General features: G+C 43.8%; 1 protein-coding gene across 3 annotated transcripts in view; it reads right to left on the bottom strand.

The window, feature by feature from the left end:
• STK32C (serine/threonine kinase 32C) overlaps nt 1–18,613 on the bottom strand; it is a 436,616-nt gene extending 418,003 nt beyond the window's left edge. For 2 of the 3 annotated variants that reach the window (XM_073595672.1, XM_073595674.1), the window contains exon 1: nt 17,969–18,611. In XM_073595672.1, the coding sequence (XP_073451773.1) occupies nt 17,969–18,050 (82 nt within the window). In that variant the 5' untranslated portion in view covers nt 18,051–18,611. Of the gene's footprint in view, nt 1–17,968 lie in introns of all 3 variants that reach the window. The other variant, XM_073595673.1, reaches the window with a different exon arrangement.
• Nucleotides 18,614–18,990: the final 377 nt, after the last annotated feature.

The raw sequence follows: 18,990 nt of genomic DNA, 5'->3' as shown, positions 1-18,990 counted from the left end.
TAGAGCCTATAGCAGCGTAGTAAAGAAAGTCATACGCTTGGGCGGGCATACACATGTATATACAGTAATATACGTGTGGGTGTATATATATCCCCAGAGAGCCCCCCGCTTACATCAGGGTCCCCAGAGAGCCCCCCCCTTACATCACCTTACATCAGGGTCCCCAGAGAGCCTCCTCCTTACATCAGAGTCCTCAGAGAGCCTCCCCCTTCCTTCAGGGTACCCAGAGCCCCCCCCCACTTACATCAGGGTTCCCAGAGAGGCCCCCTTACATTAGGGTCCCCAGAGAGCCTCCTCCTTACATCAGAGTCCTCAGAGAGCCTCCCCCTTCCTTCAGGGTACCCAGAGGCCCCCCCCACTTACATCAGGGTTCCCAGAGAGGCCCCCTTACATCAGGGTCCCCAGAGAGCCCCCCCACTTACATAAGGGTCCCCAGAGAGCCTCCCCTCCCCTTGGGGACCCCTGCAGAGAGTCGGGGCTATTGGCCTCAGATTCGGGGCTATAGCCCCAAAAGCCACCCCCTAGCAACGCCCCTGGTTGCCATGAACAGAAAAGTCGGCCCCACTTTCTGCTGCTGCTGCACCATCACAAGCCGCCACTCTGCAGTGCCAATGGGACGTTCAGAATATAGAAATCACTCCAGAACCTATCCCCACCCATAAGAATGCACCAACAGCCCTGAAGAAGGGGGAGTTCATTCCCCTAAAACACTTTGGTGTGATGTACACGTCTTTCCCTTTTCAATAAACGTTTTGTGAACCCTACACCAAGAGTTGCATTTTTCTGGGCACAGGGCGCTCCTTCTCTCTCACTCCACTCCAATGACATCATCCTCACGAAGCTTTATTATTCCAGCACTCGACCACTAAAGAGTCCTTCCAGACTAAGCCCAGTGAGCTGAGCCCAGTGTGTTATCAACAGGCCTTTAAAAGGGCAACAACCAGCCATATGAGGCCTCTCAGTGCCCATAATCAGCTCCTACAGTCATCCTTAGATAAACTAAGCAAAGCTAAATGATAATTATTTAGGGCCAATTTTTCAGATTCTTGCATAAGCCCATCCACATTGTAAACAGCTATAACTAAGAGTAGTGTAGCGGTAAACCGCTCCATCCAGCTTACAACTCCTTGAAGAAAACACATTCTTCTTCAGAGATGAGCCTGCCATTTACCAATCATTTTCTCTGAAGCAGAAAAGGTGATATAATGATGTCGCACGGAGCTGAAGTCACATTTGACACAATGAAGTCAATTCTCTCCAGAGCTCTCATTAGTTCTACATCAATGAGGTTACACACGGCCATTAGAGCGCATGGCACAGCAGGTCACAGTCATCCACTAGCCTCCGCTCTTATGTCTCTTTGGTGGGTGGAAAACGCAGAGAGCATGCTATAGACATTTCCTAATATACATGTATTCCGGGACTAGTGTAATGTATAAAGGTCATTAGGTTCAATTCACAAAGCTTTAAAGAGGAACTAAAGGCAACATTAAAAACCTATAAGCAGCAGTGGTTTATGGGATGCTGCAGTCGGCTGAGTCTCAGAGTAGGCCGATTTAGATACAGGAGTGGGAGAGAGACCTGCGGCATACATTCACGGTGACCCAACTGGAAGACCTGTATAGCCTTACCCACAAGAGGTCTGTGGACTCAAAGATGCAAGAAAATAGCTTCAAGTTGTTGACCAGATGGTACAGAGTTCCGGCCGCATTGGTTAGAATTTACCCGGCAGTTTCTGATGCTTGTTGGAGGGGCTGTGGGCTTCAGGGTACCTACCTACATATATGGTGGGAGTGCCCGCGGCTTAGGCCCTTTTGACAGGATATCAGAGCTCAGGTGAAGGTTATAATGGACATAGATATGAACGACTCCCCATTGGAGTTTCTTCTTCACGTGCCATCCATGCCTCTTAGCGTATACCGTAAATCGGTTTTGCCACATCTTTTAACCACTTGCTTACTGGGCACTTAAACCCCTCTTTTGCCCAGACCAATTTTCAGCTTTCAGCGCTGTCACTCTTTGAATGACAATTGCGCGGTCATACAACACTGTACCCAAATGACATTTTTATAATTTTTTTCTCATAAATAGAGCTTTCTTTTGGTGGTATTTGATCACCTCTGGGTTTTTTATTTTTTGTTAAAAAAATGTAAAAAGTCCAAAAATTTTGAAAAAAAAATACAAAACAGTTTTATATTTTGTTATCAAATTTTGCAAACAGGTATTTTTTCTCCTTCATTGATTTACACTGATGGGCTGCATTGATGGGCACTAAGGCGGCACTGGTGGGCACTGATAGGCAGCACTGGTGGGCACTGATGAGGTGGCACTGGTGGGCACTGAGAGGTGGCACCAAAGGGCACTAATAGGTGGCACTGATAGCTGAACTGATGGGCACTGATGGGTGGCAGTGATGAGCACTGGTGCGTGACACTGAAAGGCAGCACTGCTAGGTGGCACTGAAGAAGCATTGATTGGCACCTCTGGTGGCCATTGATAGGTGGCACTTGTGGGCACTGATAGGTGGCACTGTTATACACTGGTGGGCACTGGCAGATGGTACTGGCAGGTGGCACTGGTGGGCACAGATGAGGAGAAAAAAAAAAGATTACAGATCTTCTGTTTACATCACGTGATCAGCTGTCATTGGCTGACAGTTGATCATGTGGTAAGGGGCTGGGATCGACCCCTTACTCCGATCTGTGATAATCCGAGTCTCATTGACTCGGTGATCACAGAGCGTGCCACGCGCACCCTGCTGGGGGCCCGCGGAGAGCGTGCAAAGGGGAGGACGTTTAATGATGGCATCCCGGAAATATAGGTCCACGCTGTAGCCGTCATTCGGCTATAGCGCGGATGGGAAGAGGTTAAATGCTGCCAGGCGCTTAAATCCAGTACATTTGAAGTCGCCTCATGTTCGTGGAAGATTTGACTGGATCCGTCTGGTTATTAATATCATGGTAGCGAAGGAATGGATGGCAAAGTGCAAGGATAGATATGAAAAATGTTATAGTATATGGGCCACTTGGATACATTACAACTCTAATATGTCATCAATGCTGTAGCCAACTACCTCTAGATTCTTTATGCCCTGGTCAGTAGTACCGGAGATCTAAACGGTAATGTTCTCATGTAATTCAGTTAGAGGCAGAGGCCTGCATGTTACAGACCCCTAAAATATACGTTTTAGCACTATTCATAAATCCAGGTAAAGTGATAGAGGTTTCTTCTCCTGTTTTCAGTGTTTATAGGGTCCATGCCCTCTACTCCCTGTTCTTTCTCACCTCTATTCCCTTTCCTTGCCTTCTCCTTATGTCTTCTATATCCCATCTCCCCCTTTATTCCTTTCCCCATGTCATAACCAGCACACGACATATAGTGTCGCTCATGGGTACGTAACCATGATATGGTACTCTGGTTTTATTACACACCCCTCATGGTATATGGTTTACAAAAGTCGGAATCATCTGCTGCTCATGTCTGTATGTACCAAATGCTTTTCTGAATCTAATGTTGCAGACCAGTGAATCGTGGTTCACTACCCTTTGTTATATGTCTCCCCCCCCCCCTTTTTTTTTATTTATTGTATGTCAAACCTTTCTTTTTGAAAAATGAAATAAAGATTATAAAAAGAAAAAAACCCTATAAGCAGGCAGGCTATTTATCGCAGAAGGCAATGTCTACAATAAAATAAACCCACCTGCCTGCTCAAAGTCTTCTGTGGTATCTTCTACATAGCTGGCACGGTCCTTGTGATCCTGCACATGCAAAAGACTTACCTCATCCTGCGTTGGTCAATCAAGACAGCCAAAGACTGGCACTGAGAAGGAGCCAGGGAGAAGATGCCAGCGCCAGCAAGAGACCCCACAAGTTCTTCTGACCATTGGAGAGGAGGTGAGTTCGGGGTCTTTAGTTCCACTTTACCATAAGGATAAGGTTTTCAAATTTATAAATTTGACTGTAATATTTAAAAGACAAGAAAAAAAATTATACTCACGTCAATCTGATGCTGCATCTGTCTCCCGTCGCTTCTAAGACCGAGATCTCTCAGATCTCAGTCTTCACTGAGCAGAGAGTCGGTGATTGTCATTCACCGGATCTCTGCTCTACGCCTCCAGAGCTCATTGGAGCTCTCACCTCTTCACAAAGCCCCCCCACACAGCTCTCACCTCCTCACAAATCCCCCCCACAGCTCTCACCTCTTCACAAATCCCCCCCACAGCTCTCACCTCTTCACAAATCCCCCCCACAGCTCTCACCTCTTCACAAATCCCCCCCACAGCTCTCACCTCTTCACAAATCCCCCCCACAGCTCTCACCTCTTCACAAATCCCCCCCCCCACAGCTCTCAACTCTTCACAAATCCCCCCACAGCTCTCACCTCTTAACAAAGCCCCCCCCCAACAGCTCTCACCTCTTCACAAATCCCCCCCCAGCTCTCACCTCTTCACAAATCCCCCCCAGCTCTCACCTCTTCACAAATCCCCCCCACAGCTCTCACCTCTTCACAAATCCCCCCACAGCTCTCACCTCTTAACAAAGCCCCCCCCAACAGCTCTCACCTCTTCACAAATCCCCCCCCCAGCTCTCACCTCTTCACAAATCCCCCCCCCAGCTCTCACCTCTTTACAAATCCCCCCCAGCTCTCACCTCTTCACAAATCCCCCCCACAGCTCTCACCTCTTCACAAATCCCCCCCCACAGCTCTCACCTCTTCACAAATCCCCCCCCCCCCCACAGCTCTCACCTCTTCACAAATCCCCCCCACAGCTCTCACCTCTTCACAAATCCCCTCCCCCCACAGCTCTCACCTCTTCACAAATCCCCCCACAGCTCTCACCTCTTCACAAATCCCCCCCCACAGCTCTCACCTCTTCACAAATCCCCCCACAGCTCTCACCTCTTAACAAAGCCCCCCCCCAACAGCTCTCACCTCTTCACAAATCCCCCCCAGCTCTCACCTCTTCACAAATCCCCCCCCAGCTCTCACCTCTTCACAAGTCCCCCCCCAGCTCTCACCTCTTCACAAATCCCCCCCACAGCTCTCACCTCTTCACAAATCCCCCCCCCCCCCACAGCTCTCACCTCTTCACAAATCCCCCCCACAGCTCTCACCTCTTCACATATCCCCTCCCCCCACAGCTCTCACTTCTTCACAAAGCCCCCCCCCCACAGCTCTCACCTCTTCACAAATCCCCCCCCCCCACAGCTCTCACCTCTTCACAAATCCCCTCCCCCCACAGCTCTCACCTCTTCACAAATCCCCCCCACAGCTCTCACCCCTCTTGACAAATCCCCCCTTTCCCCCACAGCTCTCACCCTTTCACAGATTCCCCCCCCTTACATGCGCCCACCTCTTCACAAGTCCCCCCCAGCTCTCACCCCTTCACAAATCCCCCCCCCCACAGCTCTCACCTCTTCACAAATCCTTCCCTCACAGCTCTCACCTCTTCACAAATCCCCCCCCCCCCCAGCTCTCACCTTTTCACAACCCCCCTCCCCCCACAGCTCTTTGATTGTGATTGTAAAGTCTAGTTTTTTTTCTATAAAAATAACAAACATGTTATACTTACCTCCTCTGTTGCAGTGGATTTGCACAGAGCAGCCCCGATCCTCCTCTTCTTGGGTGCCTCTTCGATGTTCCTGGCCCCTCCCTCCTTTGAGTGCCCCCACAGCAAGCAGCTTGCTATGGGGCACCCAAGCCCAGCTGCAGGTTCATGTGTCCATTCAGACACAGCGCTGTGGTTCGGCCCCGCCCCCCTCTCTCCTGATTGGTTAACTGACTTTGATTGACAGCAGCGGGAGACAATGGCGCCACTGCTGTGTCTCAGCCAATCAGGAGAGAGAGTCCCAGATGGCCGAGACACTCGTGGACATCGATGCACAGAGATAGGGCTCAAGTAAGGATTAGGGGGGCTGCACATAGAAGGCTTTTTATCCTAATGCATAGAATGTATTAAGATAAAAAAAAACCTTCTGACTTTACAACCGTTTAAAACTCAAGCTAACATGTTTTTTGCAGTTAGAGCAACAGTTTTTTTGTTTTTTTTTTCTTTTGCGATAAAGATTTTACATAAATTAATAAAAGTTGATCATTGTAAGCACCCCTGTCAGCGAAAAGTGTTTTGCTTCAACAGTCTAAAACTGCCACTTTTGCTGGACAGCTTGGTCTGTTAAATGAAGTTGGAAAATAGCAGACTTACTGGCTGGATCACTAGGTGAAAAAAAAGCAAAAAAAAAAAAACGAAATATAAAAGAAAACTGCCATCACATCTAAGAACTGGTAAGCTGCGCTTAATTAAATTTTCGTTTTTGATACCGCTTTACCAGTTTCCTGCGCCATTATAATGGTGGTGTGCCATAAATTGATATAGCAGATTGTTTCAGGTCTATCTTTGCCACCTGTGGATCACTGGCGGGGGAACCCAGAAAAAAAAAAAATTATCCTTTGCCACTTTAAGTGAACCTTTCTGTGCTTGGTGTTCAGCTTTAACCACTTCAGCCCCGGAAGGATTTACCCCCTTCCTGACCAGAGCATTTTTGCGATTCGGCACAAATAGAGCTTTCTTTTGGTGGTATTTGATCACCTCTGCGGTTTTAATTTTTTGCGCTATAAACAAAAAAAGAGCGACAATTTTGAAAAAAAAGCAATATTTTTTACTTTTTGCTATAATAAATATCCCCAAAAAATATATAAAAGGACTAATTTCTTTCACAGTTTAGGCCGATATGTATTCTTCTACATATTTTTGGTAAAAAAAAAAAATCGCAATAAGCGTTTATTGATTGGTTTGCGCAAAAGTTATAGTGTCTACAAAATAGGGGATAGTTTTATGGCATTTTTATTATTATTATTTTTTTTATTTGTAATGGCGGTGATCTGTAATTTTTATCATTATGTCGGACACATAGGACACTTCTGACACCATTTTGGGATCATTGTCATTTATACAGTGGTCAGTGCTATAAAAAAGCACTGATTACTGTGTAAATGACACTGGCAGGGAAGGGGTTAAACACTAGGGGGCGATCAAGGGGTTAAGTGTGTCCTAGGGAGGTGTTCTAACTGTGGGGGGGGGGGGCTACCACTGACATGACAGCGATCACTGCTCCAGAGATCAGTGATCTCTGTCATGTCACTAGGCAGAACGGAGAAATGCCTTGTTTACATAGGCATCTCCCCGTCCTTCCGCTTCGTGACACGATCGCGGGCACCCGGCGGACATCGAGTCCGCGGGACCCGTGGTCACGGATCGTGCGGCGCTTGTGCACCCACAATGCCGCTATTTGAAGGGGATGTACCTGTACGCCCATTTGCCCAGTCGTGCCATTGTGCCGACGTACATCGTCGTGCGCTGGTCGGCTAGTGGTTAAAGATTTCCCCTCTCTTTTTATCCTGGTGACAAAAATCTTCCTGCAATTTCATTTCCACTGAAAATGGTCACCAGGACAAATGAAAAGGGTAAATTTCCCCAGAGGGGGGCACAAACAGCAATAAAAACCCAACAGAGGGCCCAACTCTTCCCCATTCAATTAAAATAAGAACTATTTGCCATAAAAATAAACTTTTGGAGAATACAATGTTGGGTTTTCTACTACATTTGTAAGAAGAAACGGGAATCTGTAATGACGAAACACACGAGCGGAGGGGAGGTCCAGGCATGCTGAATATTACACACTACATTTCCTGGTTAATGATGTAGAGTGCATGTGTAAGATTTTTACCTAATCCATTAGTACTGCGCATATAAATGACTAATCCAATTACTTCCTACAGCATTAAGGGTTTCCTCAAGCTACATTTAAGCCAAGCCAAATCCACTTGAGATTCATATTTCATATTTCATGTTCTCCCACTGGGAGCTCCACGTGGTGATGGAGTCTAATGGATAATGCAAAAGAACCACACAAGTCCATCATTTGTATATTAAAGAGTACCTGTCATATACAGGTAGAAAATCTGTGGACTGCAACAATATGCAACCTATGAAATCGCTTAGAAATAATCACTACAGCTGTGATGTCACACGTTCCCACGATGGTGATAGGATAAGTAATGCAATGGTCCTTACTTCTGTATAAGAGTAAAGGTCACCAATCTCTTGTAACCCTCAATTCACTAAAGTTAGAAGAAAAGAAGTTTAACCCTAAACTGCGTAGAGGGTTCTTTACTGTAAGAGCAGTGAGGATGTGGAATTTCCTTCAACAGGCGGTGGTCTCAGTGGAGGAGCATCGATAATTTCAAGAAACTATTATATAAGCACCTGAACAACCGCAACATACAGGGATATACAATGTAATACTGACATATAATCTCACACATAGGCTGGTCTTGATGTGTCTTTTTTCAACCTCGCCTACTATGTAACTATGTACTACTGTTTAGTGTGCGAGCATGCGTGCCCCCCCCCCACCCACCCACCCAGCACCAGCTGTGATTGTACACAGCCAGAGCCTGTCAGCAAGTAACAGTCAAAGATTCACTGCCAGGACCTGCTGATTGGCTGTGTGCAACCACAGCCTAGAGCTCTGTGTTGGTAAACAACACAGAGCTCTGTACAGAGGAAGCAATCTAACAGAGGGAGCAAGCTATTAGTTTCTCATCCCTGCAAAGCAGGGATGAGAAACTGAGAGATCTCTTAAAGCGGAACTTCAGTCATTTTTTTTAATCTTTCCATCTATTAAATCTTCTGTCCTTGTTGTTGTTTTAACTTTGGATAGTAAAACATGTTTTTTTCTGCCAGTAAATCCCTTATACAGCCCACTTCCTGTTTCTTGTCTGGCCATTAGCCTAGGCTTATGACATCATGCACAGCTCTCTCACTCTTGTGAGAGTTTGCCAGGAAGGAAGAGGAGATGGGTCATAAGAGGGCCAATGAAAGCCGCAGGGCTGCAGAGCTGGAGGTGTGCCTCTGTGTGTCTGTATAAATCCAGGAAGTGAACAGGCAGCAGCTGCAGCTGCCCACAGTTAAGATGGCTTCAGCAAGACTCAGTGGAGGGAGATTTCTGCAGCATATTTGGCAAATACAGAATCACAGTATATATAAAATAATATGCAAAGTGTTTGGAGGGAAGCTTCAGCATGGCAAAGATGTTTTTATTACAAATGATGTGAGCGGACTGCAGATCCTCTTTAAGCAGGCCATACATGGTTTGAATCTTGGCCAGTTCAGCAGGAACCAGCTAAGATTGAAATCAGGTATAGTATGTGGCGCTGATCTATCCTCAAGTACCAAACTACGGAAAAAGGATCACCAATGCTGCACCAATCAGTTTGAGTACAATCTTCCTATTACAAATACAAGTGTGTAGCAATAAATTTTAAGACCACTCCAAAAACCGGAAAAAAACACAGATTGGTACCACAATATTACCATATGACTTCTTACTTCCAAGTGCACAGTGCATATATATTGAAAATACCACAGTATAAGGCCTCATGCACATAGGCTGTTAAAATAACGTTATGAAAACGCCAGTATCTTTGCAGTGATTCTTTTAAAAACTTTTTTCAGCTTTTTTCAACGTTTTTGCAATAGCGTTTTTGAGCGTTTTTCCGCGTTAGCGTTTTTGAGCGTTTTTTTTTTTCAAATTTTTTTTTTCAATGGACCAAAAACGTCAAAAAACGTTGGTGAATGACGTTTTTGAGCGTTTTTGAGCGTTTATCAGCCTTAGAGCGTTTTTATAGCTGAAAAACGTCTCTCAGAACCCACTGGTCCTGGGTTTTTTTTACAGCTTAAAAACGCCTATGCCATTTGCAGCTCAAAAACGCCTAGGTGGGCATGAAGCCATAGACTAACATAGACAGGCCTTTTTAAGCTGAAAAAAAAGCTCAAAAAAGCAGCTGTAAAAACGTCCGTGTGCATGAGGCCTAACCCCTACATCACAATATTGACTTGTGAATCTTCATGCTTAAACTTACATAAACTATTAAAGTGCTTTGTGCAAAGTGCAACTCCTGATGCGAAAAATAATACAAATAATGATAAGTGACACAGTGTGCAAAATAATCATAAGTTGCATAATATGTGACTGAAAGTACAGCCCAAAAATTATTATAGTGCAGAAAAATATATGTGTGGTTCCTCGTGCTGTAAAATATAGAGTGTGCACTGCTCCTCTCTAAAAACACGACAATTGTTGAAAAAATGCAAAAATGGCCCAGTGTGCAAAATACTCATAAATGCATATCTGCGACTATAGATGCGAGAAAAAGCCCCGCATCAACATATAGGCAGTAATAGTATACAGAGAGTGATGCAATGTAGTCATACATGCATCTCTGCGGCTTGAGATGCGATTAAACACCCAACATCCACAATTAGACAGTGTAGTACATAAAAAGTGACAATAGTGCAATAAAGTCCACACCAATGCTGTTGTCATGCAATGTGACTTCTGATGTCCACACAAAAAAGTCTATTCTAAAGTGCAAATAAAAGTGACTTGTGCTGAATTCTTCCACTTCAGTTCTGGCGCACACACCAATTGTTTCCCCCAGCCTCTCACCTCCAGTGGCGGCCCCCAATGGGCCGAATCAAGCAGATGGATAGTGCTTTGGTGGAGAGGATGGGTTTCCTGAGGCGATTCACCTTCCCCGGAGGATGTCCGTGGATCTGGCTCTCTGTCACGATTCCCGCCACTCACAGCAATCCCAGAGTAGTGATAAGGAAGAAAGGAATAGCTTCCATAGTGTAGTAGTTTAAAATGAAGTTTATTGTAACAAACGTAGTAACTTACATTAAGGTAAAAAAACGAGCAGTAGAAAAGCAATAGGCTTCCGGGTTCAGCCGTACCCGGGAAGCGTCGGCACCTGGCTCCTCCTACCCTGACGCGTTGCGTCACACCACGTGACTTTCTCAAAGGGATCAGCTAAGATTAGAACCATGTATGGACAGGCTGAATGTACTAAGTTGGGTACAACCAGCCCATTGGATATTAGTTGCGACTATCACAAGTGGCTGATAAAGATGCTAGCAATAATCACTATCTTCTCCCGGCAAGTACAGCTTCCCCCGCCCCCCTCCCCCCCCCCCCCGCCTCTAGAAGACAATGGCTCGACAGGAGGAATTCCCACATCAGCACTGTCTGTGTTGATGGGGGAATAAAGCAAATTTCTTTCCTGCTACCCATGGTGGCAGAAAAGAATGTTGTAACGGCATAAAATCAGCACACTGTATACACATTACACATTGTTAGGCATACATTTAAACTCTTGATCGCCCTAGATGTTCACTCTTTCCCAGCCAGTGTCATTAGTACATTGACAGTGTATATTATTATCACTGATCACTGCATTAAAGTGACTGGTGATGTCAGTGGCCAGCTGGTCAGTTCCCCCCAGTGTCAACTAGTGTCAGATTTCCCGCCGCACTATCGCAGTCTCATTATAAGTCGCTGATCACTGCCATTAGCAGTATAAAAGAAAAAAAAAATTCCAATATATATCCCATAGTTTGTAGATGCTAAAACTTTCACGCAAACCAATCAATATACACTTATTTGGATTTTTGTATTCAAAAATATGTAGCAGAATTCATTTTGGCCAAAATTTATGAAGAAATTAGATTTTTTTTATTGGTTAGGTGGGATTCTCAGGTGGGAGAATCTGTCCACAGGACAACTATTAGTCGTGCTCTCCACAAATCTGACCTTTATAGAAGAGTGGCAAGAAGAAAGACATTGTTGAAAGAAAGCCAGAAGAAGTCCCGTTTGCAGTTTGCGAGAAGCCATGTGGGGGACACAGCAAACATGTGGAAGAAGGTGCTCTGGTCAGATGAGACCAAAATTGAACTTTTTGGCCTAAAAGTAAAACGCTATGTGTGGCAGAAAACTAACACTGCACATCACCCTGAACACACCACCCCCACCGTGAAACATGGTGGTGGCAGCATCATGTTGGGGGGGATGATTTTCTTCAGTAGGGATGGGGAAGCTGGTCAGAGTTGATGGGAAGATGGATGGAGCCAAATACAGGGCAATCTTAAGAGAAAACCTGTAACGCCACGTACACATGACCGGACTTTCCGGCAGAAAAGGTCCGACGGATTAATTCTGTCAGATATTCCGATCGTGTGTGGGCTTCATCTGACTTTTTCTTTCTAAAATTCTGACGGACCTAGAAATAGAACATGTTTCAAATCTTTCCGAATCAGTTCCAATCTGGAAAACCGCTTGTCTGTATGCTATTCCGATGGACTAAAAATGACGCAAGGGCAGCTATTGGCTACTGGCTATTGAACTTCCTTTTTCTAGTCCCGTGGTACGTCATCGCGTTCTAAATGATTGGACTTTGGTGTGATCGTGTGTAGGCAAGTCCGTTTCAGGGGAACTCCGTCGGAACTCCGTCAGAAAGACCGTCGGAGTCTATTCTGATGGAAAGTCTGGGTTGTGTGTACGCGGCATTAGGGTCTGCAAAAGACTTGAGACTGGGGCGGAGGTTCACCTTCCAGCAGGACAACGACCCTAAACATACAGCCAGAGCTACAATGGAATGGTTTAGATCAAAGTATATTCATGTGTTAGAATGGCCCAGTCAAAGTCCAGACCTAAATTCAATCGAGAATCTGTCCACAGAATTGCTGTTCACAGACGCTCTCCGTCCAATCTGACAGAGCTTGAGCTATTTTGCAAAGAAGAATGGGCAGAAATGTCACTCTCTAGATGTGCAAAGCTGGTAGAGACATCCCCAAAAAGACTTGCAGCTGTAATTGCAGTGAAAGGAGGTTCTACAAAATATTGACTCTGGGGGGCTGAATACAAATGCACACCACACTTTTCACATATTTATTTATAAAAAATTTTAAAAACCATTTATCATTTTCCTTCAACTTTACAATTATGTGCCACTTTGTGTTGGTTTATCACATAAAATCCCAATAAAATACAATAACGTTTTTGGTAGTAAAATGACAAAATGTGGAAAATTTCAAAGGGTATAAATACTTTTTCAAGGCACTGTATATATGTGCTCAAAAATGCCTTTTTATGTTTTCTCATGGTAAATTCTGTTTACTAAGCATTTGCGGCACATCTAATCCCACGGATGTTAAAAGAGCGTTCTATATAATATATTTTAGGCATCATTGGCAATGCATCTGATTCCTTTAGACAGAAAGCTCCCAGCATGATTTTTGCCTAATTACAAGTCTTTCCGACTTAATTAAGAGGTAGCTTAGTTTCCTATTTCCGTGTCTTACAAAAATCTGGAGGGATAAATTAAGTCATATGACATTGAAGAGCAACAGATCTCTGCTGGAATAAACTAAAGGGAAAGTTTGACCGCTAAGATTTGTTCATTATTTCCCCCCCAAAAAATGACTTTGGCTCAGACTTGGCACAGCAGCTTTATCATCCATCGGTTCACAGAAAACCCTCCGGTTACATTGACATGTACTGAAATCAATAATCTAACATCTATATTTAATTACAATGGGAACAGCTTCTAATATTTAGCAGGGAATTTTATTATAGCAGCAAAGAAACAGAATTGATACAACGAACATGATACAGTATTTCTTGTTTGTAAACTTGTAATAGAAAACAGCTACAAAAACATAATCACTAATGATCCATGTAGAAATATTTAGGATTTAGGAATTTGCTTTATAAATAAACTATCATATATTTTCAGTGATGATTACATATTTTGATGTATTATGTAAAGAATTTTGAATTTTTACATTTTTTTTGTGCCATAGTTTGATGTATATATATATATATATATATATATATATATATATATATATATATATAAAAGAAATCAGGTGGATTGCTGCACAACATTTCTATTTTAATGAAGATGTAAAAAGAAAGTATTTATGGTTGATAGCTTTGGGCTGGACAGATTACGTCCTTCTTCATAACCGAATACATACAAGTGAAGTAACACAACACATAGCATATATATATATATATATATATATATATATATATATATATATATATATATATATATATATATATATATATATATATATATATATATATCAATCACATCATCAATCAATAATGAATCACCATACAATGAATATCTGGTAGACAAAACGATGAAACGAAAAAAAAAATCAGGTGTTGTAGGCTCCCCGCGCTTCATGAGGATACTATCGGACAGGCACCTACAGTTAAAGTCAAAAAATATTTTGATGTATTATGTACTTGTATGAGAAAGTATCCTGTTCTCTTTGTATTGCTTCCTTTGTGTGAAATCCCTGGTGTTCCTGCCAGTCCCCTTGCCTTCCTATTAAAAACTGACCACACTAAGCATGAGAGCACACAACGTGGTCAGTTCTCTATGTTTGGAACTCAGTGCACTCTCCTCCAATGATTTGACTTGTCCTGAGACGCCCCCGCGCCCATTCACTAGGAAGCTCAGTGTACCCCACACTAGGAAGCCCCCCCCCCCCACACACACACACACACACTTTTATGCAGCTGGGAACAGAGGGAATGTGATCATTAAAGTGGATGTAAACCCCAATTTTTTTTCTTTTTTTTTTTTTTTATATCATACTGTAGAGTATAAGATTTCCTATCATTTGAGCCCAGTCTTACCACAAAGAGTTAATCCAGCTCTGAGCAATCCTCTTTTATTGTTCAGTGAGATAAAACTTGACAAACGGAGAAAAACTTTGTCAAATCCTCCCCCTTGCTGTGAGTGACAGGTGATTTACATATCTCGTGCACCAGCCTAAGAGACATGCATTATTTTTTTAATTTCCTCCCCCACTCCTTTCTTCAGCAGCTCTGCAAGGATTGGCTGTTCCACACCTCAGCATGATTTGGCATGCTGAAGTCATGTGGTTACTTTCCTGTCTTTTCACTGGATGTTAGAGATCATAGCAGAAGTTCAGTGTAAGAAATACACAGGAGAAAATGCATATTGACAAGGGGAGTGTAGAGGTGGGCGGGGCGTCTACTGACATCACGACTCCACCCACCGAGCTCCAGACAACAGACCCTCCCACAGAATCTGCAGTTTTTCGGGTCTCATAACAGACAGAGGGGAGACATTTGACAGGTAAAGATACATGCAGGAGGCACGTATATCCTTATAGATAACCCCTATGGCAGTACTTTAGAAAGGATGACATTGGGTTTACATCCACTTTAATAAAAAAGGGGTAAAAAGGTATGTATAATGTTTTTTTTATATCTATACAAAAATGTTTTGCCTTTCATTTCCATTTTAAACTGAATGGGTTGTTTTACAAGGTGATCGTTTACAATCACTTTAAGTGTTTTTTCTGCGGGATCCGGAGTCACACTTTCTACTTACTGACCTTGATTGGATGAACGTACACCCCTCCCCCTCCCCTTGCCTGTAACCTTCTAGTATACCCACATCCTAGGATCCCGATCTCTACCTCACTGTCCATGCACCAGAAAAGTCTCCGTCACACTGCGCATGCGCTGGGAAATCTGCTTTGCCGTTCATCACCAGGGGGATTGCTCACAAAACCCAGAAGAGACGGCTGGCCTCCTGGTGAGTGACGTCACCTGTTAAGATGGCACCACGTGACCTGGAGGTCTTTGATGGAGCGATTGCTTAAACCACACAACCGTGGATTTGTGTGTGTGTGTGTGTGGGGGGGGGCAATTATGTTTAATGTGGACAACCCAGTGGTACAGGTAGGTGGGTAAAATAAAAAATTCAAACATGGAGTGAAGTTTATCTTTAAGTTGTGAACAGTCACTATAGGGGAGAAGCCCTCTGATGGTGACACTCTCACTCACTATCTTTTGAATCTACAGGAGGGGAAGTAAAGGAAATCTCCCCAAAGGGACACAGATGGCAAAAAAAATTAAATATATAAAATCCCTACTCCATTCAAAATTAAAATTAAAAAGTGCTTTAATATTAATATCAGCCCCTCTGACTGGTATAAACAACTCATGCTATAATTATGATGGTGTTTGCAGAACCCTATTGAAGCTCTATAGTGGACTGTTTTGACAGTTTCATTTTCTCTGGAATGTTTATGCCTTTATTGTGATTTTGTATCTCTTGTACATTGAAAACAAAATAAAGATTTAAAAAAAAAAAAAAAAAAAAAGCATTCAAATCAGCCGGTTATTACATACATGTGGGGAATACTATAGAACAGCCAACCTCAACCAGGGTTCCGTGCACGTCCACCAAAAGGCCCCCACATCCATTATTTTATATCGTGACAATTAAAACTAAATTTACATTTATCAGAAAGTCAGATTTAAATGTTTACATGCAACAGCACCTTGTCTATATCCAAAGTTATATGACATATCACCATGTAAGCACTCCCCCATCTTGGCACCCTAGGGCATCCTTGGGGACAGTGTGTGTCAGCACAGGGTAGAATATAGACAGGCTAGGGTAGTATATGAACAGGCTAGTGTAGTATATAGACAGGCTAGGGTAGTATATGGACAGGCTAGAGTAGTATAGACAGGCTAGGGTGGTATAGGGGTGGGCTAGGGCAGTCTATAGACGGGCTAGGGTAGTATAGGGGAGGGCTAGGGCAGTATATAGACAGGCTAGGGCTTAATATTGACAGGCTAGTGTAGTATATAAGCAGGCTAGAGTAGTATATAAACAAGCTAGGGTAGTACATGGACAGGCTAGAGTAGTATATAGACAGGCTAGGGTAGTATAGGGGTGGGTTAGAGCAGTATATAGACAGGCTAGGGTTGAATATAGACAGGCTAGTGTAGTATAAGGGCAGGCTTGGGTAGTGTAGGAGCGGGCTAGGGCAATATATAGACAGGCTAGGGTAGAAAATAGACAGGCTAGGGTAGTATATGGGCGGGCTAGTGTAGTTCATAGGCAGGTTGGGTAGTATAGGGGCAGGCTAGGGCAGTATATAGACAAGCTAGGGTAGAATATAGACAGGCTAGTGTAGTATATGGGCAGGCTTGGTAGTATAGGGGTGGGCTAGGGCAATATATAGACAGACTAGGGTAGAATATAGACAGGCTAGGGTAGTATATGAGCAGGCTAATGTAGTATATAGACAGGTTAGGGTAGTTTATAAACAGGCTAGGGTAATATATGGACAGGCTAGAGTAGTATATAGCCAGGCTAGGGTAGTATAGGGGTGGGTTAGGGCAGTATATAGACAGGCTAGGGTAGTATAGGGGCAGGTTAGAGCAGTATATAGACAGGCTAGGGTTGAATATAGACAGGCTAGTGTAGTATATGGGCAGGCTTGTCTGGTCTAGGAGCGGGCTAGGGCAATATACAGACAGGCTAGGGTAGAATATAGACAGGCTAGGGTAGTATATGGGCAGGATAGTGTAGTATATGGGCAGGCTAGTGTAGTATATGGGTAGGCTAGGATAGTATAGGGGGCAGGCTATGGCAGTATATAGACAGGCTAGGGTAATATATGGACAGGCTATATAGGGCTATGGCAATATATAGAGCGGCTAGGGTAGACTATAGACAGCGGTGGTACGCTGGGGTTCCTCCAGAAGTTGCTAGGGGTTCCGTGAGCAATAAACAATTTCTTTCTCTCAATTAATTTACCAATGATCCTTTTAGCTATCTGTAAGGAAGGAGGGGAGGGTGATTGTTCCCAAGGGCCACCAATATATGGGACATTCTTTCTACTGACCACCGTGAGCTGGAGATATAGTAACACCTGGGCAGGGGTTCCCTGAGACTTGAAAGTTATTTCAAGGGTTCCTCCACGTGTAAAAGGTTGAGAAACATTGTTATAGAATGAAATTCTACCAACTACAGGCAAATCACCAACTTTGTGAAGGTTTAGGAAGGAATTCACAGCACACAACCCATCCATGTGTAGGTGATCATTGGAGGTTGATGGGTAAGGTGACACCATGGACTTATTGTGGTACCCAGACTCAAGTTGATCTCTCTGGGATCTCTGGGATGGATCCTTCCTCCTTATACATCTGATCTCTATAAATAATTGCAAAAGTGAGAAAGATCATCAAAAGAAAACAACCCTAGATGATTGCTACTTACCGTCCTCCTTCTCATCAAACACGGGTCTTTTGGAGGAGATGTTGGCCCCCATCCTCTTCTTCCACTTGTTCCAGTGAAACATTGATGCAGAGGTGGAGATAGCATTCCCTATCTCCTGGAAATAGAAGAAGAAGATGCCGGGAACCCAACCCCAAGCACACTCATCAGCGCTCCATATCCCGGGGCTCCCAGTGATTGCCTGGCGTGCTCTGATCACTCACATCGCCTTCAGCACCATGGTGAGGGGTGGAGAGGAGAGCGCTGCTCTGCTGGCCGCCACTCCGCTAATACAACTCGCCGCCGCCGCCGCTTCCCTTCAACTGGAGCGCTGATGATCCATGCCGCCTGCACGCGGCTACTGGGCTTTAACAGCGATCGCATCCGACAACAGGCGAGTGGGCGCCACCGCATGGTGAATCTGAGAATTGCACAGGCACTAAAAAGTGGATTTGGCGGAGATCGTCATTTTTTAATTTTTTATTTTTATTTTACATCAGCTATCCTGATCAGTATATATGAATTAATTCAAGTTTTAAAAATCTCCCATTTAATGTAAAACCCGGACCAGTTCTGATATTTTTCCCTCATACCTGTAAAAAAAATCTGCATTTTTTTTTCCTTCAAGGAAATGACTTAGAACCCCTAAACATTATACCTTGGTTTGAGAGCGCTTTGCAAGACAAGCAAAATGTTTTAATAAATTTTGCCTTCATATACAAGCGATGACTTGATATACAAGTAGCGTCACGTCACAACTGAGTATAAAAAAAGAAGAGAGGCACCTCTAAGTGTAGCAATATGGTTACATTTAACCGGTTCAATACCGGGCATTTTCACCCCCTTCTTTCCCAGACCAATTTTTAGTTTTTCAGCGCTGTTGCACTTTAAACGACAATTGCGTGGTCGTGCGACGTTGTACCCAAACAAAATTGACGTCCTTTTTTCCCCCACAAATAGAGCTTTCTTTTGGTGGTATTTGATCACCTCTGCGGTTTTTATTTTTTGCGCTATAAACAAAAGAA

The sequence above is a fragment of the Aquarana catesbeiana genome, linkage group LG08, assembly GCF_042186555.1.
Source record: "Aquarana catesbeiana isolate 2022-GZ linkage group LG08, ASM4218655v1, whole genome shotgun sequence".
Taxonomy (NCBI): Eukaryota; Metazoa; Chordata; class Amphibia; order Anura; family Ranidae; genus Aquarana; species Aquarana catesbeiana.
Note: the sequence above shows the minus strand (reverse complement) of the source record. Positions and strands in the feature narration are given on the sequence as shown.